At 40.5% G+C, this 24018-nt stretch overlaps 1 protein-coding gene across 3 annotated transcripts in view; it reads right to left on the bottom strand.

The window, feature by feature from the left end:
• Window positions 1–2843: 2843 nt before the first annotated feature.
• Window positions 2844–24018, bottom strand: part of ST8SIA1 (ST8 alpha-N-acetyl-neuraminide alpha-2,8-sialyltransferase 1) — a 126438-nt gene continuing 105263 nt past the window's right edge. For all 3 annotated transcript variants that reach the window (XM_061353729.1, XM_061353730.1, XM_061353731.1), the window contains exon 5: window positions 2844–10418. In XM_061353729.1, the coding sequence (XP_061209713.1) occupies window positions 9932–10418 (487 nt within the window). In that variant the 3' untranslated portion in view covers window positions 2844–9931. The remainder of the gene's footprint in view (window positions 10419–24018) is intronic.

The following is a 24018-nucleotide window of genomic DNA, read 5'->3' as shown; positions in this document are numbered from 1 at the left end:
TGGCTTTTCACTTTCCTACAGTCTGTGTGTCATCTGAAGGCAACGTCCTTATGGTACTTACTAACAATGTGTGTGGATTTTAACACAGAAGCATAAATCCAGTCAGATAAACGGGTTTGTTCATTCGTTGTTTTCAGTGTGCAAACCAGATAAACCTTTAAATTTTATAACTGGTTTGGGACTTTTTTTCACTTTACCTCCCAAGCACAAATTAACTAACTCTCAAAAAGTCTAGGCTAAATTTGGTCTCCATCCAGCTGTCAGAGAAATCACCACAGGAAGAAACATTTCAAACATTCTGAGGTAAGCGCTGAAATAAGAAACCTGAATTTTAATTACGAGTTAATACAGTCATTAGTACTAGCAAGATGTGAAATACTGCCTACAAGCTTGCTTGCACCGAACCTGAAGTGTTTTATGCCTCTCTGTTATGCTTTTAGGTTTAGAGCCCAGAGGAAAGTTCACTGTAATGCAGAGTTGATTTTAAGCTTGTAAACACAGCAGATTTCACCCCAGGACAACAAGAACCAAGGGAAGGAGAAGCAAAAGAATAAAGACCTAACATCTGTTACTAACTTTAGGTCCCAATTTAGCCAAGCATCTAAATGCATGCTTGCACCACTTTATGTTTATGCCAAAGACTGTCATCTTGCATATTTTTCTCCTTTCTGATCTTTATCTAGTTCTTAGAAACCACAACTAAACGGTAGTACATAAACAGTAAGACTTCAAAAGATATGAACCTCTGACCAAAGTCTATCTTTCTTTTTTTGACCACATTTGGAGTATAACATTTAATCTTTATATCTAAAGACACCACACAGAGTAGTCTAAAACTGGAAGCTTTGCAGACATATGGACTTGAATACAAATCTAGAAGGGCAGAATAACTTAAAAAAAAACAGGGGAAACACATATCACTAACATAGAGTTTGTTGAATTACTGTGTTTTAGGAGAATAAAAATGGGATCTTTTTTCACATGTAAAATGTGTGTAATTTTTTTTTCACTAAATGATTTTAAAGTAATTCTACAAGATACTAATCAGTGTTTGAGCAATAAACTTCGTGGTATCCGCTATTTTGTTTATATTTATATAACTGTGTGCCTATATATTATTTAGATAGTCTACAGAGACCTCTAAAAAGGGTACATAAGAGTTCTAATTGACAGTTCATTCCATTTTCAGTGCAAGGTAACAAGCACAAACAAAAGAAAAATAACCTACTGTTTCTGCCTCTGCATAGAACAATTCTTGTAAATGCTTATGGGGCAAGAGTTTCAAGAGCACTCACTGCTAACCTATCCCATTATTGCTTCAATGGGGATTTCATTTTTGGTATAAATAAAACCACAGTGTTTTCTGGAAGTCCTTGCCCTGTGCAGCATGAGGCATTCACCTTTCAGTGACCTCCTTGTATATACAGTCCTTATACTCAGATAAAATGGCTTTCAGCTATGGACAGGTCTATTTTATAACAGATATGCAGCATGACCAACTGATACACTAAAGGACTTATTTCCAGTCATTTCAATGCTCATTTCAGTTTTTAATACATTCAAAGTCCAGTCCTTTAAAATTCTTTAATACGTGATCTTCAGCATCAAAGTCCATTCTTGAAGAGCCCTTGCACAACTAAGAAATGCCAGCACATGAGAGACTTCAACCAGGCAGAGCTGCAGCTAAAATCATAGAATCATAGACTCATAGAATGGTTAGGGTTGGAAAGGACCTTAAAATCATCAAGTTCCAATCCCCCTGCCATGGGCAGGGACACCTCGCTCTAAACCATATCACCCAAGGCCTCGTCCAACCTGGCCTTGAACACTGCCAGGGATGGAGCATTCACAACCTCCTTGGGCAACTTATTCCAGTGCCTCACTACCCTAACAGGAAAGAATTTCCTCCTTATATCTAATCTAAACTTCCCCTGTTTAAGTTTTAACCCATTACCCCTTGTCCTATCACTACAGTCCCTAATGAAGAGTCCATCCCCAGCATCCCTATATGCCCTGTTCAGATACTGGAAGGCTGCTATGAGGTCTCCACTCAGCCTTCTCTTCTCCAGGCTGAACAGCCCCAACTTTCTCAGCCTATGTTCATATGGGAGGTGCTCCAGTCCCCTGATCATTCTCGTGGCCTCCTCTGGACTTGTTCCAACAGATCCATGTCCTTTTTATGTTGAGGACACCAGAACTGCACACAATACTCCAAGTGAGGTGTCAGGAGAGCAGAGTAGAGGGGCAGGATCACCTACTTCAACCTGCTGGTCACGCTCCTTTTGATGCAGCCCAGGATACAGTTGGCTTTCTGGGCTGCAAGCGCACACTGAAGCTGGCTCATGTTCATTTTCTCATCGACCAGCACCCCCAGGTCCTTCTCTGCAGGACTGCTCTGAATCTCTTCTTTGCCCACCCTGTAGCTGTGCCTGGGATTGCTCCGACCCAGGTGTAGGACCTTGCACTTGGCTTGGTTGAATTTCATGAGGTTGGCATCAGGCCACCTCACAAGCGTGTCAAGGTCCCTCTGGATGGCATTCCTTCCCTCCAGCATATCAACCAAACCACACAGCTTGGTGTCATCGGCAAACTTGTTGAGGGTGCACTCAATCCCACTGTCCATGTCAGCAACGAAGATGTTGAACAAGACCGGTCCCAACACGGATCCCAGAGGGACACCACTCATTACTGGTCTCCAGCTGGACATTGAGCCATTGACCACAACTCTTTGTGTGCGGCCATTAGGCAGTTCTTTATCCACCAAGTGGTCCATTCATCAAATTGATGTCTCTCAAATTTAGAGACAAGGATGTCATGTGGGACAGTGTCGAACACTTTACACAATTGGCAGTGCAGCACACTCTGTATCATCTGCTGAAACTCTACAGCTCAGGAGGCAGCAATCAACTCGCATGTTTGCAGAAGCCCTGCCAGACTACTCTGAAACAGTGTTCTCCTGAAAACCAGTCATCTTCTGTCAGCTCTCCTCTGCATACCAAAAGCTATGGGTACCCAAAAAGAAAACTTGTGCTCCTGAAGAAAAGGAATGCTTATTTTCAGCACATGTAGGGATTACAAAAAAGCATTCAAGCATTTCCTATGAAAATTATTACATGCGGAGAAGTAAAAGAAGTTGCTATTATGGCACTCTCCAGCACACTGAGATCCTGGTTGAAGACATCCAAGCAGGGACTTGCACATAGGTCTCAGTATTACAGATTATGCTGTTCTAATCAAAATCTATTTTCTGCTGTGCATCTATTTTCAGTGAAAATGTTTCCTTTATTACCACAAAAAAGCTTCTTGCAGAATATGTAGATTCCTTAACTTCTTGGTAAGAATTCAACTTAATATATGTTATGTATCTGTAATTGCTCCCTCCAATAAGCACAAAATAATGCAACTCGCCTTTGCTATATGCCCCATCTGAGCAAAACAATTCATTGAATATACAATTAGAAATCAACAGGAACTATTAAAAAGGTACTTCAGTGTTTCATTGAACACCAGCTTATTCATAAACTCAGAGAAAAATTACTTGTGGTGTTGCTTTTTTATATGAACGTTGGACTCGTTCACAGTAGTTAAATGCAGTCTAAAACAATAAAAGATTTAACATGGAAGGTAAAGGACCCAAATAACAGAGTAAATTCCATGTAGTCTGAGTGCCAAATACTCATTTGCTTTAGAGAGATCCAAACAGGATAATCACTCAGCCCAAAAGAAAACTGACTAACTCAATAGCAGCAGGGACTACTCAGATGATTTTAAAATGTCGGTTTAATAAGCTCTTCTGAAAATTGCCAGGGGTCTAAAGTGTTCCAGGGCAAGCAGCAGACAAGTCTCCAGAGGGATGAACTGCCATCAAGAGGCCCAACACCCTTAACTGTGAAGCAGGAAAAGCCAACCCTGCCATGGGCTATTATCTAGGACCTGTTCTGCAACCAAGGAGCAGCATCGTCCACCCCGCACAAAGCCTGAACACTGGTTAGGGCAGCATCAGTGGGTGCCTCACAAAGCCACAGCTGTATGCTCACAAGCAAACTATACACCACTAGGGAAAAAAAGATTAAGCTTTTACTCTGCTCTGCACAGCTTAGCCTTACAGACACAGCTGGAGCATTTTCAGAGTCCTGAGGAGGCCTCTGAATGCAGCCCATATTCAGTAAAAGCATGAGTCACCATCTGGAGGTGCTGTCTCTCCTGATTGTCAAGAGAGCCCACACAACCATTTTCAATTAACAGCACTTCTTTCTTCCAGCTGAAAAGATAGAGTAAGATTCATTTTTAAGTATATGCATTAAGAGGCTGAATACACTAGAACGCAACCTGTTGTATCAAAAACTGAAGAAAATGAATAATCAGGGAGAAATAACTAGCTATTTAAGTTCTCACTGCTGCCAAAGAAACATCAGCTAAGGAGGATTGGTTAAGCCTCCTGTTTGGTGTTTGTGTTACACTTTCGAAAGTGAGTTTGCTAATATTTAACAAAAAGGTATGAACGTCTTTTATTAATTGTTCTGTTCAAAAACTACCAAAAAGTCAAACATCTGATAGATTCCAAGTGATAAAATCTGGAAATTCAAGGAAACAGAAGTAATTTTGCAACAACTGCTTTGAAAAATGCAGCTTCTTCCATCCTCTTTCTCTTCTCCAGTGATAGAATTACCAACACCTAACTGAAGTGATATTATTGATTTGAAGCTAACTCTTGCTGGATTTATCAAAACTTAAAAGATGGTTCAAAATGACAGAGTATATTAGCTACCTTATCACTGATTTTTTAAATCACACTTCTAACCACAAGGTGGATGGTCATCAGGAAGTATAAAACAGAGATCCTTTAAGGACAATATCTTGAGACGCGAATGTAAGTCTAGCTGATCCCAGATGAAGATCTGATGGAACTACATGACATCAAAGAGGTCCCATTAGAGAGGCCACAGCCCAAAGAGTATCCCCCAAAGAGCCATGGACCCCCAAAGAGCATAGGCATTTCTGGACAAGGTCTGATGAATATTGTTTACTAGAAAGTTATCAGCTAATAGAAATCCCAAGTTATGATTTCATGAAGGAGATGGCAACTCAGGGTAATAGCTAGTCAGTCCATTTTAAATATGTGTTTTGGGGAGAGTGGCAGAAGAAAAGGGAAAGAAAGACTTCAGCATCATTCTTTGTTCATCTGCATTTTCCTTTCTGTTTAATCAGTTTCACCTCCTCATAGAATTTTGCTTTGATGCCATCTTGCAGAAAACCATCAGTAGGTCATAGGTAGTCCATTTTTTGCAGTCACTACCAGATGAAAATGTCTTACAGTTGCTTTGAATTTTATAAAGAATCTTTAGGAATCTTTATAAAGAATTGCTACACTCCAATTTGTTACACCACTGATTTGATCTTCCTTTTTTTTCCAGCATCATCCAGCTCTTCAAGAACTGCCTGTCCTTCATATAACCTGCACTTCTTCCAATGCTTACTAATCTACTGAGCTGAAGAAAAGAACCAGAGCAGGCAGCAAATGGTGACATAACATTCACCTCCTTCATTATCCTCCGTTTTAGATCAGAAGTTTCCTCACTCCTGTTCTCCTCACAGGCGAGTGTGAGCCAGGTAATAAACCGGTTTCCATGAAGAAGTATGGAGGAAGAGTTTTACATTAACTACCATTGTTCAGACATTCACTTTAAAAAAGAAAATGCTTTCCTTAGTTTCAGCTCCCACAGAGGTGCAAACTCAACAGTGTATGTTATGACACCTTTTTTATTAAGGTGACAAAAAAGTGAAAGTAGTCATGTCAACAAAATTGCCAATATTTCTATATTCTACACAGGTTAAACTGTAAGAGCCTTGTACCTTTGACTTCTGTAGCTGGTTCATCCCAAGCTTGGTATCTTGATTTCAACAAAAATATGAGAATACAACATTCATGAACGACAGTCCTTAGTCTTCTAGCAAGGTCTGTGCCAAAATTATAAATGCTTTTATTCTCATGAGCATGCACACTTCTCTATGATTCTAGTTTGGTGGCTTCTGTTTTTGCTTGTCTGCTTTAGAATGCACTCCAAAGACTTCATAATCAACAGGAAGAAGAAGTTTTACATAGTTTTGGTGCAAGTTCAAAAATTGGTCTTGATTTAGTCAAAAGCATATGCACCCCCAAAAATAGGATATCTAGAGTAGTAGTTAGTATGGAATATCTTCCATGCACAGCTTTTCTTCTACTTACAAACATGGGGCATATCTTTCTTCCTATGCAGAGCAATGACTCCAGTGCTTCTGTAACTTCTGTACCTTGCCATCTCTGTGACAAAACTAATAACTAGAAACATTAAGAAATAATTTGGCCAGTTTCAATCAGTTTTTATTGAAGATTAATTACCGTAGCTTTCAAACTGGCAAACACTTGTGCAGCTATAGCCATACTATCAGACAAATTCGGGGACTGGCACTGGAAATAGACACTCTAGTGTCTAGAATTTCACTAACAAAATAAACATTATGGTTTAAATTCACTTTAAGGAAAATGTAGCAACATGAGCAACGAAATTTGACTAAGGTCACTGCAATTAATGGACTGGAATCAATCAGCAAGTAAATGCTGGATAGATACAACCATTCCGAACAAAGTTTTCCGTGACTGCAAGATGCTGATTTCTCATGATTAACAATTAAGATTTAGCCTCCTGGATTTGCATGTGCCTGTTTTTAAGCAGAAGTAAGATCCTATTCCCTGGTGTGACTTCCCTCCTGAAGAAGAATACAGCTTCAGACCCTTGCATGCAATGCACTCTTTCACATCGATGATCCTTCACATGGGCACCCCTCCTTCCCCTAGATTTAGACAAGGCAAGCCACATGCTGAGCAGCAGCACAGACACAGCATATTTACTCCAACACTTTTGTCAGGTAGCTGCCACTCTCATGTTCCCAGCTGTTTTGCCATTTTTTTTGGTGACTGCTCTTGCCACAAAACACTTACATTGCTCTCTCCTACATCCCTTTGTACTCACTGGGCAAAAGGCTAATTGCTGGCCACTGTTTGCATTGACTGACAAGTCAGCCAGCTAAACCAGATTTTGCTCTCTCAAAAGAGGCCTTTATTTTGTTTTCTATTTTTTCCTTGGCTGCCAGCTTTCTGGAAGCTCTAGAAAATTGCATCTTGAAACTTTTACTTCCCCATTAAATGTGTCTGTCTTTGTAAGATGCAGTTACATTCACTAAACATAAATGTGAACTGAACCAGAATTATTAATTTCTCCAACATCAGTCACACATCACATATCCTGGGTCTCTCCTACCTCCATGATTTTTTTGGAAGCTATCTCCTTGCAGATGTCAGGACTGCAGATATCAGAATGGACAAAGACTCCAGGCTACAGATTCAGTCTGCCTCAGTCTTACAGAGGTGGGGAATACATCTTCAAATACCCAGGGCACCAGCTGAAGATGAACAAGCCAGATGCTATGAAACACTGCACAGAGTTTTCCTACAAAAATACATGTTTTTCTCTTGTTCTTCTAATCCAATTATTTCCCAAGACATGTCAAAAAAAGCCAAGTATTGGTAAAAATACAAAAAAATGTCCAGCAAAGAGGCAGTTCCCCCTTACTCTCCTCATTCCCTCCCACCCCAAGGAAATGCTGGCATCCTACTGAAGTAATATTTTAGCACATCATATTTCAACTGTTGTTCTCACAGATAATATAACTTCTAAAGCACTAAAAAATACAAAACTCGATGCATAAGATAAAAACCATACAGGCACCTCCTCTTCTCTAAGAAAGGCAGCTCAGTAAAATTCTACCATGGCAAGCAGCACAGAAAATATTTTACTTTCAAATCCTTCCTCATCTAGGACCAACAAAATAGATAAAACATAACAAAGGGAACGAATTAACAAGTGACATTCCATCAGCATGTTGACTGTACTTTTAAATAAAATAACAAAGATAAATAGGTTATAGAAGCACATTTGGATTTTATGAGAACAATATCTAGAATGCTATTTAGTCCAAATCTCCATGTTATAGCTTAGCCCTATAAGCCTATGGAACAGTGCCCATTTCATGCTTGGAATATCCATATTTAGTAAGAAGATTTTTATTATGAAAAATAGGTTTAAAAAGCAAAACATTATATTTTTCCCCCCAGTGTCCTAGATAGATAGTTGAATTATTCATATTCAAAGAAGAGCTACGGATTTTGCCTTTTTTTTTTCTTTTTTTTTTTTTAATTATATCTATATAACTTGCAGCTGGTAGTCTACAAAGAGTTGTCAACATATGATGGGACACACAGCCCAAAATACTAGCACTTTGGAGCTAAAACAGCACAGGAAGTTGTTGTGGAAACCTGATGACAGTCTTGTTGTTTCAACACTTTGACTAGAATTTCAGCTACTAATGATGGAAGGATAAGAAAGAGAAAATTGATCTGGATTTTTAAAGTTAATGGTAACATTCTGCAGCTGAAATTGCACTGTGGACAGAGCTGTGATTCTCTTCTTGTCCTACAGTGCTAAACCAAAGCAAACAAACAAAAATATTTCTCACTTACATGACGATAGGACCATCTGCTGCCTAAGTAATAACCCAGAATAAAACAGTCCTTCAGGCACTGCACTAGCTGGAGCAGTGTGCGTGCAACACACACACTGACATAATTCACCTGCTGCGAGGAGAGAGGCTGCCTTATGTAAGGGCCTGTCATTTCCCTTTTTAATTGCTGGCTATGCAGCTTTTCAGTGCTCCCAAAGGCTGTTTCATTTCTCAGACTACCTTTAACCAGAGACAGTCTTGAGAGAAAAGTACAAGTCTTTAAGGCTAACGTTACAATCCAAGCAGAAGAGCTAGTCACACAAAGAGAAAGGGTTTTCAAAGCTTCAACTCATTTAAAATGACATTCATTTCTGCAGTTTTTCTGCATATAAGCAAGTGAAGAACCTCATTCTGCATTCTACTGAACACCTCAAATACCCTTGACAGTCAATGAACATCTGGAATCCAAATGAATACAGAATTAATTCCTAAGGCTGTACAGCAAAACAGGTCAGGAACCACCCCTACTACCAAAGTCACTGTGGAAATCTTTGAAATCTTGCAGCAGATCAACTGAAACCAGGTTGAACTTCACTACTGGTTTTTTAACACACTTTTAATTTTCAGACCAATTTGCCTTAACCAGCGCTTACCCACAATATAGCATTATCATAAGTGCAACGACCTAAACTACCCTGATAAAAACTATAATAGGTAGGTCTATCCATACTCAGTAGCAGGGTATTCCTAGGACATTCTTCTAACCAGATTCTTAGCACCGTTGACTCTCCCAAGAGTCTTCAGAGGAGCTGATGGTACTTGGCTCCTGAGTCTTTCAAGCCTTTCATTTTTCTTCCACTGGGGGGGGGGAAGGAAAGGAGTGGGGGGGAATAGAAAAGGAAAGGATCAAACAAAGTCAACAACACACACATGCTCTCCTACACACAAACACACCCAAACAGAGGGAAAGGAAAAAAAAGGAAAAAGTTGTATGAGGTGCCAATCTGGAATGAAATGGATTTTTGAACACACAGTCATATTTGGCACTGCCAGTAAAAGCTTGTGGGTGGCCCTGTGTCTCTCCGAGCCTTAATGCCCTTTTTACATTGGTCATTTAAAAACATCCCCCAGAAAGTTCAGCTGTGCTTCTTCTGACATTATTTTCACAATGCTGCTGAATGGACTCGGTGGAGAGATCCTCTTCCCCCCCACCCCAGTTCCATAAAGCTATACATTAAGGATGTATTCCATTTGGCCTTCAAGTAACATTTTTATGGTCCATGCAGATGCACAATTATTTTCCCTTTAAAAAGAAACAACAGAAAACAGAACACTCTGTTGTAGAGAGTTGAAATTAAAAACTATTGGATCTCCCAGACACACTCTACAATCGTCAGACAGAAGACTGGAATAAAGGGTCCTCACATGGTTCTAGCTGCATTCTCAGTACACCACTTTTATGAAGAAACCAGAGCTGTAGAAATTCCTCTGGCATGGCATGGAATCCAGAATCAGGCAGGACATTGTCATAGTAATGATGGCTAATAAACTTCCCATGCAGGTCCACCGAGAATGGCCAGAAGCCATAAATTGTTACTTCTTCACACAGACCAAGGGCGGCACTGACTAGGAAAAGTCCCGTGGAAAGACGTTTGGCATGGATACCTTTGCTCTTCCAGAACTTGCCAATGTCCCGCAGGAAATTGGGGTTGGCGAAAAGGACCGCCTGCTTGGCACCAAAGTCCTTCAGGGTGTAATAGACACGTAGGGAGGGTCCCGTCCCTGTCTTCATTGAGAACGCTGGCATGTAGATGTAGCTGTGATTATACACCTTCACACTATCCACAAATGCTTTTCGAGACCACAGCAGATTCTGAAACCTGTAAAACAAGAGAAAAATAATTTGGTCACACAGAAGTTTTCCCAGTCATTGCAAAAAGCTGCTCTCCACAGCCATATTTAGAGTTAACAACACACGTTTTCCAAGCCCAGAGGAAAGCCAGATAAACTTCTGACTGACACTGCCCTTCTTCTCAGACAATAAACTTTAATAGACAGTTAAAAACTACCCAGTACCCTGATAACTCCAAACCCTAAAAATTTCTGATTTAATACTTTTTAAAAACCCTGACTGACCACAGAAAACGTTCCTCAAAATCAATCCTGTTTAGCGACATTTTTCCTTTGTTCAAAAACCAACTTATATCTTTCAGGCACGGGAACCTTGAAAAGGAATTTTAAAGTCCACCCTGTTCTTCCTTCTTAAAAGCATAATAAAAGAAAATAATCCAAGTTACATGCTGAACAAGCAATACCAAGAAATATTTAAATAGAAACTTTGGACTTATAAAACTTGTAACACTTGTAGGAATTGTTTCTGTTATGTCTGTATAGTGACTTAGGTTGCACTACCATAGTAGTTAATCCTCATTCTGGAACTGAGAGAACTCTCAAAGAACCTACTTTGTTACAAACAATAAGACAGAAATTGATTAATTGTTCAGGATAAGTGGCACCACAAAGAAAAGTGCAACAGCCACCAGACAATATTCTGTGGTGTTTAAGATGTCACAGTTTACACACTGAGTAGGTTTAGAAGCAGCTGGTATTTGTAGCATGCAAATTAAAGGGGAAACTAGTTGGCAGCTATGAGAAGGGCAACACCTTTGTACAGGTTATTTCTCTAATATGATAGTTTCCTCATTGTTTGATATAAAAACCATATCAGGTTACATTTTTTTAAATTGCCAATAACAACTTGCTGATATCTATTTTATCCTGGGGGGGATATATCCTGATGGGGATATAGACTTACAGACTTTTATTCTATTACAAAACCAGTATCCTGTCAAGATACCTTTGCTTGCCATATGCTTCTGGATATGCCGAGATGAACGAGGTACCTGGCAGGAAATCCTAGGTCATTCACACACCCCAAACCCTTCACTGACATTTGACCTGTCCTGACTTCTGACACTAAACAAATCACTTTTCAGTAAAATATTGAAGTATCCCAAATATGTATCATTGGATGTAACTGATACGGAGATCAACCAGAGTCATAATAAAATACAGTATCTAAAACACAAACTTGCTAAGTGACAGGAACCCTTACTGTTGACTGCATTGGAGGGTACCTTTGCATGAGTAAGTCACTATGATTTACCCTGGACAATCTGCTTGCTTTCCAGAGTCCACACAATCTTCAGAGCACAGTAAGCCCTCCCCACCTCTAACACATGACAGCATCTATAGCCTGCAGCATGCAGGCAAAGTTTACTGCATTAAAAGTTACTTCTGCACAAGCCTCACAGTCTTTTCACTGCAGCTGGGTTGCTCTCCTGCCTGTGTTCCCTAATTTTTTTCTAAGCTCCCAAATGCCTGTCTTGCCCTTGTTATTACCTTTTCTCTGTTTTCTGCAGCTGAGGCAAATGTGTCACAATGGATTTCATAGCCAGGCAGCAGAAAGGAGGTGCAGGCAGAGAGATACGTATAAGAATACCTTTTTTTAAATGGTTATGAAGGGATCAATTTTATAGAGCTCTTTGAAACAATAGTAAGAATCACACACACAACAACATACGCAGGTTCAAGTAGAATGCCAGATGACCCCAAGAAGCACCATCTAAACTTTCAGCTTAAACAACTGTCAGCAAAAAAATACACAGCTTCAACAGCCTTGAAATGTCTCACAAATATGTGCCTCGTTCTTTGAAGTCTTTGTTTTAGCAGAGAACTCAAAATATTCCTAATAAGTTTAAAGATTTTGTTGACATTTTCAACATGCAATATTTGCTCTCCTGATTTCTTATAAATTTCTTTCAAAAATTCCTTCACATGGAATTAGAATACAGCTGTTCCACAGCAAAACCCATGAAATCTGCCTGAGTCTTCATTACTGTTTTGCTCTGATGATCTGCTTTGTCTACATGATGCTATTTGCTAATGTAGACAAAGCCACTGCCTTCCAAGCAAGAAATCAATTCAACCTAAACACAGAAAACAAAGCAATAAAAATAATTTCATAACTTACAGCATTTGGCATTCTTTTCTGTAGAAGTAGCCAAGACACAGATGAAAATAGAAGGCCAGCCAAGACCAAGGTGCCCTGGCAGAAATTCATTGTCTGGCTGTACCTTCTCATATGGGCCCTGCCAATCCATTACTATCAGACTTTTAACTAACTATTCCAAAAAACGGGATTTAACATCCTCTCGTTCAAAGGAGGAAGCAGGACAACTTGCTAGATACTCAGGTACAGGAGTTGGGTCCGTCCTATCAAGCATATTTCAATTCCATCAGAACATAGTCACTGAGAATAAAAGGGAAAAAAACCCTGGCTTAATACTTCAAATATTCACCCAGGTGCTCAGACCCTCAGCATCCAAACCCTGTTCTAATAACCCTGATTTCTTTTAAAAGGTAGAATAAGATCTACATCAGGCTTTTGGACTACCGCCCTCCCCATAATCTGGAGCATCCACTGAAAGGTGGGTGATGCAGTTTCAGACTTCTCTGCACAATAAAAGGAATTCAAGCACACAGCTTGATGTGATGGGGTCTTCACACCTCGGCTGAGGGGAAGGCAGAGATGGGTCCTCTTGTCACTCTTGGAAGCCGGTTGTACCATGTCCTTTCCCACTTAGAACTAAACAAATTTAACTTCAGAATGCAAATGGATGTGGTTATTCTAAAACTGCATTTTTCAACAAATATACCGTTCACAGAAAAACACTGCGCATCTCTAAGCCTAATACATCAAAATTGATCAGATGCCTTCACAGAGGGCCTGGGTCTGAATACTCATGTGCTATCATAGCCACAATACATTTACATTTTTTCTAGATTAATTTTCCCAAGTGCCTTGAAGTAATGAGAAGTGAATGGTACTGCCACAGGAGCAGTGCATGAGAAGGACTTCATACAGAAGGGACAGCATTTGTCATGCTGCTGCAAACTGTCCTTCAGGACCATCACCTCCTGTAAATCCATGCCTTATTCCAATGATCTAGACTGCAGTGTTGGTAGGCATCACTCCCAGTTCAACAGATGGACATTATACAGGTGGCTAGGAGCCCATGTAGAAACATAAAACATGCTGATTATGGCTGGTCTGGTGGTCTAACACAGCCAAAAAGCTGCTGCCCATCTTCCACTCCTCGTGCAAGGAGATATTAGAAGCAAATGATTTTTTCTCTTCCCCATTTGTAAAAATAGGAGCCCCAGCCAGCTTCCTGACATTTCACAGACTGGTTAGAGGCTGAGAAACCTGAGGACAAATGCTGTGCATCAGCAGGTTTCTAGAAATGGCACTAGAAGCTCAGATATGTTTTCCTTTAACTCCCAAGTCAGACAGGGAGTCCTCCAGGCAACCCATTCCAGGTGGCTTTGAGGGCAGCATACTGCATCTCTTCTAGCAGACAGCAAGGAGCCTACCCCATGCCTGACAGACTAGGAGAGGTTTTTCTCTACAGTTGACCAGTTCCATAGAGCATGCTAAGCAAGACAATGTGTTTTTTTCCTGCTTGTCCTGGCATGGACACTGCCAGCCTGGTGCAGTCCTTGCATCCAGATAGAATCATAGAATCAGCTAGGTTGGAAAAGACCTTTAAGATCATGAAGCCCAACCATTAACCTAGCACTGCCAAGTCCTCCACTAAACCATGTCACTAAGGGCCTCATCTGCGTGGTTTTTAACAGTTTCAGGAATGGTGATTTCACCATTTCCCTGGGCAGCCTGTTCCAATGTCTGATCACCCTTTCAATGAAGAATTTTTTCCTAATATCCAGTCTCAATGTCCCCTGGTGCAGCTTGAGGCCATCACCTCTTATCCTGTCATTTGTTTCTTGGAAGAAGAGACCAAACCCCACCTCCCTTCATCCTCCTTTTAGGTAACTGTAGAGACCGATAAGGTCCTTCCTGAGCCTTCTCTTCTCCAAACTAAATACCCTCAGGTCCTTCAGCTGTTCCTCATCAGACTTGTGCTCCAGATCTTTCACCAGCTTTGTTGCCCTTCTGTGGACCCACTTCAGCACTTCAATATTTCTCTTGTAGTGAGAGGCCCAGAGCTGAACACAGCGTTCAGGGTACAGCCTCACCATGTGCACAAACACCTTCCCTCATGCCGATCCTCTCCCAGCCTCCTTTAAATGAGGAGCCGCTAGTTCCCAATTAGTGCCTGCGTCTACCCAACATGCTTTGAGCATGGGGTACTCTCAGCAGCACAGCCCAGAAGCTGTGCAGCTCATCCCCACACACCAGACTTCAAAAGAAATGCATCAAATAATCCAATCTCTCATGCAAGAATGCCTCTTGGGTGACATTATCTTACTAGTTCAACTCTAAGCAAGAAACAGCTGAACTGCTTTCAGGGTCATCCTCTCACCTTCTTCAATCAAGCTCACACAGATTCGTGGTGGGTTGCCAGCATCTAGGTAAGACTGGATTTGGAATCTCCTGAACAGCACCTGAAGACGACACGAGTAATCTGCAGTAAATGCATCCAGGCAGCTTGACAGCAGCCCAGAGAAGCACTGATGACCGTGGACACTCGTGAAAGCTTATCACAGCACGTTCAGCCCAGGCGCTTCACTTAAACTGCACTCATTAATGGACAGTGAGCAAATAAACTCTCATCAGCAACACGTTTTTGCCATCAGGTCCGTATGACAGATCAACTTAAAAAGCACAACTTTCAACAGGCACATGTAGGCACAGCTGCACAGATATTAAGGGAAATAATTTCTCTGATATCAGTTGTACAGTTCCCTACTTTTCCAGAGGAAGATGCATCCAAGAGGAAACTGCCACAACACATTGTCATGACAGTACAATGAAAGACTTAAGAGCATTAAATGTTTTGGGTTTCATTTTTAATTGGTTTTTAATGTTCTTATTGATGCTCTTTAACAGATATTCAGGGCCAGGGCTGCTCTCTGGTACAAAGCGATGACTTGCTGTAACCACAAAGAATTTGCTGCAGTGACATTGAGCTAATCCACTTGCAGATAATAATGGCAGCAGTTTCTTATATCTTGGTTTCCTTTTGATCTCCCTGGAGAGTTATTATCTCATGCCTGTGATGATATCCCAGTCACTTCGTGTGTTGGCATCCACAAAGTACAAGTTCAGCATTCTGGATTAATTGCAAGTTGACTTACTGGGGAAAAAAATATTATTGAGTATGAGGGGAACAGCTCAGATGGCAAAGAAATAGAGTATTATTTTAAAATTAAGACAAATAGAGCTCAAGGGAATACAGCAGAAGGCACATAAAGACTTATGTATTTGTCCCTATGGCAAAGGATAACCTTACAAAGATAATTTAGGTAATTTGATGTCAGCATTAGCCAAGAATGATTAAGTAATTTGATGCAGCTGTTGGAATACGCTTACAGCTGGGGTCACAGGAAGTTAGCTTGCAACCACACATCTGAGCCTCCACCGCTGTGACAGAAGAGTTTTACCTCACTCATTTCTCAGAGTGCTTTATAAGCTTTCACATAGCGACACCCTCCTTAATGCCTTACGCTCTCATTCATATCATGTGCATCTTGATTATCTGCCTCTTTGGGACTGTGTAGCCAATCTTACTAAGGCACAGACTGTGTTTCAATTAACACTGTACTAGTTTCCATATGCTCATTCTCCTTATAGGCACTTTTAGCATGTTAGATGCAAGTTATGCCACTCTACTGGTCGACACAAGAAGCCAAAAATGAGCACTTAAGGTGCTATAAATTGACCCACTTTCTTGTTTTATCCTAGCTTCCCCAACTACAGAAGCCACTGTTTACTTATCCTAAGGATAGCTACCTGACTTAAGATTCAATTATAATCCCATTAATCTCAATGGCAAAGCCAACTCTGACCTCACTGAAAGTGTGCTCAGAGCCTGAGGGAAAAAAAAAAAAAATAAAAATCAGGGTTACAATAAACTTCAGAGTGATTTGAAAAGGTATGAAGTAACACTATCAGTCACAAAGGCTGACCATTAAACCAATAAAATTACAGATGCCAAACATTCTCCATTACTGCAGGATGATTTTATTCCTGTGGTAGATTCCCAGCTCTGTCTAATCTCAGTCATACAGCTTCAGCACAAACCCCTGTTCTCACTGCAGGTCCTTCCACAGGCACTATGGTCGCCCAGTCAAAAGCTCATGGCACAGGTCGGGTGATGCTATTCCCATCTTTTCCTTTGCCCTCTTCCCTTCCCACCCGACTGCCCCTTATGGACCCAAAGACAGCAAATCTTCCTCTCAGGTATGCCTGTCTCCCAAACTCACTTCAGCTCATCCTGCAGCATGCTGAAACCCCACACTGCCCTCTCTGTCTTATGGATGGGGGATTCCAGCCCTGGAGAGCCTGTGCTTTCCTGTCATCTCTGGTCTCTAAGATAAAAGATAAATTAGCCTCATTCTCTTTTTTACATACCTCTTCAATGGCATTTTCCAGGTCAAGAATTCTCCCACCATCAACTCCCAACAACCCAAAAGCAAGTAAATACACTCTTTCCACAGTGAGTGCAGACTACATCTTCCTCCTTCAGCATGTTTCTTAATGACATTCTGTCCTTAGCACATGACCTTCAGTATAATGTGATGCACTCAGTATGTCAGTTAGACATAGCAGAGTAGGCTCTAATCTCAAAGAAGAAGTATGCTCCCTTTATGACTTAATTCAGTATTAATTAGGGTGGATTTTTCTAAACCTCCACCCGTTGCTGCTCCTGCAGTGTCACCCTGGGAATACTATACATAGTGCCAAGGGAAAGCTGACTCTGTTTTTCAGTAGAACACACAGCTATCCTATACACCAAAGCAATGAAACATTAAAATCAATGTTCACTGGTATTTTGGGAATGTGTGTGATCCTTATTCTGCCAACTCAAATTAGAATGTGCTTTTAATAGCTACTCTTTCCTAAACAAGCAGAGCTGAACATCAATCCTTTCTGTTATCTGACAGCCTGAATCTTAGCTTTCAAAAGATGAGCTGTTCATCTTAGTTTGGCTCTTTGAAGATTGTGGCTGCTTAAGTCCCACACAAGGGGAAATAATATAAAAGGATAGGCAGAACAGCATGGCTGTATACTTCTTGTATTGTCAAAATGAAATTACTGCCTAGTATTTCTAAATCTTCTCCATACTTCACAGCCCTTACAGCTGAAAGTCTGGAAGATGAGAAAATAGAGAACTGATGAAATCAGCTAGGAAAAAAAAAAAAAAAAAAAAGACAAAAAATCAGCACAGAACTAAGTCTGGTATCTTTAACATTGAACTTCACTGCATTGCAAGCCAGTGCAAGCCTGTGAGAAGAAATATAACCAGATCACACATTTTCTTAGGTTTGAATATGAACTGCAACAAAGCCCAGATAGTCTTTATCTTACTTTCGATTAACATGGGTTCCCTAAGATAGTCTGGTGTGTCTTCAGGACAGCAACGAAACAGGAACAGAGCAGTGTGGTGTTTCCTGCAGGTCTAGGTCTTTTACTCAGCTGCTGTTCTGACACAGGTCTCTAGACCACTGCCCACAACAGCACGGCAGCAAACACAAAGCTAGTAACATTAACTGTCTATTTATGGCTGGTCTTACATGCTTTATAACCCAAATAAGTAACATACAGCCATCAAAGACCTATTCATAGCTGAGAACACTTTTGCTAAGTCTGTTGAGTTTTCTCTTTAACATAATGACATCCTTCTTGTATGAATAATTTGCAAATATAAGTGAAGGTGATGTTCAACCTCTTAGAGCTCTTTCCAAACAGAAATGGACAGAGAGAAAACAAAAACATTTTCATTGAATGTGTTTTCTTTTTAAAGATGCCCTGGGCTATGAAAAGTGTAGGCCTAAAAGAAACTATTTAAAACAGTAGGTGATTTGACATGCATTATGGCAACAACTGCAGCTAGGATAGGCCCTTTTTTAAGTATCTGAGCACCTTTTTTATAGTACATATACTGTGATATCTGACATATACCACATGGCCTGCATCTGGAGTGCAGATCCCTATTAAACAACACTATCAATTAAAAGCTTGATAATGAAACAGTTGTTCAGAGCCCACAGGAATATGTGATGATTCTACAACATTTTTAAGGGGGTAAGATTAATTCACACAGCTCTAAAATATGCAAAATGATATCTCCCTATTTCCTCTATTAGTCACTCCTTATGGGCAACCTCACCAGCTTTCCATCCCTAGGGCAACGAGCACTGCAATCGAGCAATTAACTGAGTATAAACAGAAGAGCTGATAAATTGTTCTTGAGCAGTTAGATTAGTGAAGCCGAACAGAAGGTTGAAATGATAGAAAAAGAGAGAAAGAAACAGCAGTTTGACGGACAAGGAAGTCTATCCCAGTCCTTGGTCCAAGAGCTCATGCCATTAGTAAAATTCCTGGAAATGAGCCAGGAGAGTTCAAGCCATCCCAAAGGCTGCACCTTGAAGTCACTACCTTGAGTGATCTTTCAGATTGGCCCCTCTGAAGCAAAAGGTTCTACTTTCATCTAACATCAATTTACAGCAATATTTTTCATCTATTCTGCTGTTGTTCAGTTGTGCCTAGAAGTGTTAGTAGATGCTTCTCAAGGCTTCCAACAGTGTCTGAGATGTGTTGATTTGCTGCATGCTTGATCTTTGAAGGACCCCACCCTTTACTCTGCAACTCCTATGCAGACACCTAGAGAAGAGTATGGAACACAACCAGTATATTTTAAACTACACATCCAAGTATTTTCAGCTCAGAAGACTTTCTGATATTCGTGCAGTTTCTCAATGAAGTAATCCCAGTGAATCTTACTTCCAAATATTTGCCTAATCTCTTATTCTCCACATCTTTCTAACTAATTATTCTTCCAATACCTTCCTGCTTACGTCACAACTGCCTTGATCCCTTTGTCAAAAGGCTTTTACAAATTCAAACAGACTTCATCTACTGCATAGAGATTACCTTTATCCACATGCATCTATTTGAAAAACTTCAGAAGTTTTACAAAGTAAAGTTTCCTTAGGGCTCAACAGTGCTGAATCTTCACAAAAGCACATACATTTAGCCAAGTGTTCACTAATATTATCTTATAATATGGTCTACAAATTCAGATGGTAGAGATGTCAGGCTTACAGATCTACTTGAAGCATTTTTAAACACTGATCCCATTTTTAACACTTTCCAGACTTGAAGTACCAAAGCAGTTTGAGGCGAGGAAATATACACTACTGTTCTTCAGGTATTTTGGACCTAACAAACAGGCTAAAGGGTGTTTTGGAGTGAGGAGGAAGGCATAGTCTGGGGTCCACAGCACAACTCAGAAACAGGGAAACAGAGTATCTTACAGGCATCCATTTGATAAGGCTAAGGTGTTTTTCAGATAAGGCCAAACTGTAGGTTTGAAAGTAGCTGTAAATGTCAAGTCTGTCAGCAGCTCTTAAGAACCTGAGGTTAGCCAAGAAACACACAGGACAAAAACCAGCCACAACCATAAACTCACCCTTGAGGAAGTAGTTACACCCTCAGAAGGTTTCCAAATACCAGGAGGATCGTTCAGTGATTGGCTGCTTTGCCTGACAGACCTTTACATCCCTAGCAGCTCAGTATGCATATTTGCAAAGCAGCTAATCAAACAGCACAAGTGGCAAAATTCGACTTCTTGTTTTACAAACAGGGGCCAGAAAAGTTTGTACAGTGACATGCAACACTCGAGCTATTGCTGAGGTTTTTATCCAGAGACTTTATGCAGGTAATGATTTGGAAAAGGAATATACTTTTTAACAAGCAAAATATTTTTATCTGAATTCACCTCGAGGCCAAAATTTCCGCTCCTTAATCTGCTACTCTAGTATACCACAGTGCAGTGCTGCTTTGCTTTACCAAGCTACAGTCAGGAGCCTTATGTACACCAGCAAATCTAGCATTTTGCTAGTAATACCAAATCCTCTTCAGACTGGTCCTGCTTGTTATAAAAATTAGACCATTTCTTCTACTCCCCCCCCCCCGCATCCGTATTTTTTATGTTAAAAAGAACAACCTAAGGAATGTTGCATTTTAAAAGATTCATCTGCTTTGAATATGCCTTGAAATGGAGTAGAAATACAGTCATTAGGGTCCTGTCTTGATGCTTTAAATTGACACAATTTCCCCAATACCAACAGATTTAAGCTAACTTTCATCAAATGAATATATAGGTCAGTCTTCATGATATCATATGGCAGATACTTACAGTTTCAGAAACCACCAGTGCAGTGCATTATTCAAGCAGCATACTATGAATATACAGTTAAAGACAATATTATCTGGATGCACAAGGCTATGGAGATGATTCATTTAGCATAATCATTTGCATTCCTGAACCTTGGATGTTTAATGTACCAGGAGAAATGAGGGATGGCAGCAACTATGCTGGAGCATGAAGTGAATAAAAATACTAAGCCCACTGCAGAATTTTTCTGGCAGAAAAGTCCCATGTGTTCTGTTCCAGCAACAGTTCTGAGTTTCATTTCCAGCTTAATGGACCTAGGAGCATGAAGTCAAAAGCATAAACAATTTGCACGAGGGCATACTAGTATGCCTCATGAATTTTTTTCAGAAAGCCAGTTGGCACAAACAGTTCAGTCAACACACACCAACCAATTCTCTGGTTGATTTTTCTCAACACCATCCTCCACAGTCGTAAGTGCTGGAGTACTAGTCATACACAGGGCAGATGCATGACCTAGTTCAGCTACGGTATACCAACCATGAGGTCTCTTGGGATAGCCCAACAGTGCTATGTTTTTCAGCACAATCTAACCCCAATTATTCGTGAATAATTCATTTGCATGTAGCAACAGGTACAAATTTCCCCAACAGATAGAGGAACAAAGGTGCAGGAACAAAGGACCGAAGGGATCACCTGGGTTTGCTGTTTCTGCTGTGGCTGGCTTAGGCACATGCTGCAGGCATTCTGCAAGAGCTGAGATGCCAGAAGGCAACCCAAGAAGGAACAGAGAAGATGCAGAGCAAAGAGCCTGTGGGAAATCCTGCAGTGTCAGCACTGTAAGAGATGCTAAGAATTTGGGAGGCTCTTTAGGAGCTTCCAACAGCCCTGAAATCCTTCATAATGTCATGTAACTAACACAAAACCTGTGATAAAGAATCAAACACTACAGCTGTCAGATGCTGGGTTAAAAAAAAATTTAACTAAAACACAAGGAGGGGAGAGGGGTCCAGAAGAAAACAGGGACATCGTCAGGGTCCTCTTGTTTCTCACCTATGATGACAGTTGCTGTAAAAAAAAAGCTCACTGATGGTCTTAAAGAGGCATCTGTGGCTTATACTGCAAAATCTACAAGCAGACCCACAGTGCACACTAGTGACACGGAGAAAAGTCTGTCTGTGCAGCCCAGAAGCAGAGATCAGTTTTCTCCAAATACTTTCTTTAAACAATTTCTCCTTTCCAGCTCAGGACACTGAAGCACCAGCTCCCAAACCCCACCTAACATGGCTCCAAACTCAGCCATCTCAGTTTTTAAGACTGGATGCTTCAAACCTAAGCAAATTAATACATACAAAGTCAAATGTACAGGCAACTGAGTGCAGCCACTTCACTGTCTTAAGCTTTGTTCTACAAAGTCTTCTACCCAAAAGGACAGTAAGAACTTGTGCAAGCATCCATTTTCAGGATAGCAGTTTTGTACAGCCATACCTTATAACTGCTGGAGACACAGTGATGTAATAATGCTGCAAAATTTATTGTCCGCATTAAATTTTAAAGGGCCTCAAAGCCAGCAGAAGTGCTGGATTCCTGATTGCTCACGTAGCTTAACGATGTTAGCTCACCCTTTGGCTCTGTTCCAGGTGCTCCAGCTACTTCTCTCCAAGACAAATAGACTACAGGGACTAAATCAACATCCTTGTAATCCAGTGTGTGCTGCTTGGCATCAGAGCCATGGATTGGTCCCTATCACTATTTACCAGTAGCTACATCTCCACTGCACATCAGATAAGGCAAATGCACGAGTGCAGTGCAAGAGAGGTGAGAAATAGCTCATTTTGCCATTGTCACGAGTCATCCCTGGGACTACAACTGGGATCCTAGGCATCACAAGTAGACGGCCGGTGGACCTGTCTTTAGGCTGTGTAGCTTTACTAGCCAAGAGCATCTAACATGGGTCTTTCTTCGTGATGCCTATACAAGCCAGTCAGGGATTTTACAGGGGAGTTGAAAGCAAAGCTGTGAACACTTTGCTGCTGTGAGTCCCCATGTGGGTAGAAGGTTTGCAATCACGCATGGCAACAGCTCGCACACACAGAGGCTTCCTGAGCTGAGCCCACCAAGGGCAGTGATTTGCTTTCCTTCCAAGTTCACATCTGAAACTGGGAGTAAACTTCATTCTTCAGATATTGCCTGCAGGAAATAAAACCAAGGCAAAGGCATCAAAGGCTGGGGAAGGGACAGAGCACTGGTCTCGCTCAGGCTCACACTAATGTATTCTCCACTCCCTCAGGAGGGCACAGAGGATTGTATAATACCCTTTACAGCACAATCAGTGCACTGTCAACAGTTTTTTATTTTATTTTTACATTTATGCTGAGTACGGTGCTATATGCTTTCACATGCTTTCAACTTCCGTATGCATACAATCTTCTACTTAAAATATCCTGCTTGTCATCTTCCCGAATTTCATTTCCTTTTGTAAAGTTCCTGCAAGATTCAAGTAGCCACATTCTGATTTGCTGTCTTTAATCATGAAAGAAACCCTCAACTTTCTTGCACAACTGTATCCTGAAACTTCACAGCATCATATATTTTCTGATATAAAGATAATTGACTAACAGCCCACACCCCCCACATAAAACCTCATTAAAAAAAGAATTATCTTTGTCATGTTTGAACACTAATGATGATTAAAAAAAAAACTATAGGATCACAGTACTCAAACTCACTGTTTTCAGAGTTACCAGTTTTACACGTCTAAATATACAACTGTATTTTAAATAAAGCTTCCAAATGACTTAAAAACCTGGTATTTTTTATTAGAAAGCTCCCTATTTACATTTTTCTAAGATTAGCCTTGAGCATTCACAGATAAACCATAACTTACCAAGGAATCTAGTACATAAGAAAAGCTTATTATAACCATAATGGAAGAAGTTACTTTCTTATTTTCCTTCCACAAATCCTCATATTTCAGTGGCAAAAAAACTTTTAGCCATCTGCAGTGCTATTTGTGTACTTGAAAGATTAGTAACTGTCGTTAGTGAAATACACCTTAGCTAAGAAATCAGTTAAAGCTAAAGAGAGAATTTTGTTATGGGTTTTACAGGTAGTATACTAGGAAAATTCTCCCTGTGACCCACATGCCAGGAATTGGTTACAGAGGCAAATAAAACCTGTTCAATCTGTTTTTTTCACCTCACTCTGTTCTCAGAGTCACTTGAGACTATTATTTTTAATTGTTCTTAAAATAAAGAATGTAGATTCAAATTCTACT

This window comes from Neopsephotus bourkii, unplaced genomic scaffold (assembly GCF_033783945.1).
Source record: "Neopsephotus bourkii isolate Nb327-2 ecotype Australia unplaced genomic scaffold, CSIRO-AGI_Nbou_v1 NB_690, whole genome shotgun sequence".
In the NCBI taxonomy this organism is placed as follows: domain Eukaryota; kingdom Metazoa; phylum Chordata; class Aves; order Psittaciformes; family Psittacidae; genus Neopsephotus; species Neopsephotus bourkii.
This window is presented reverse-complemented; position numbering and strand designations above follow the sequence as displayed.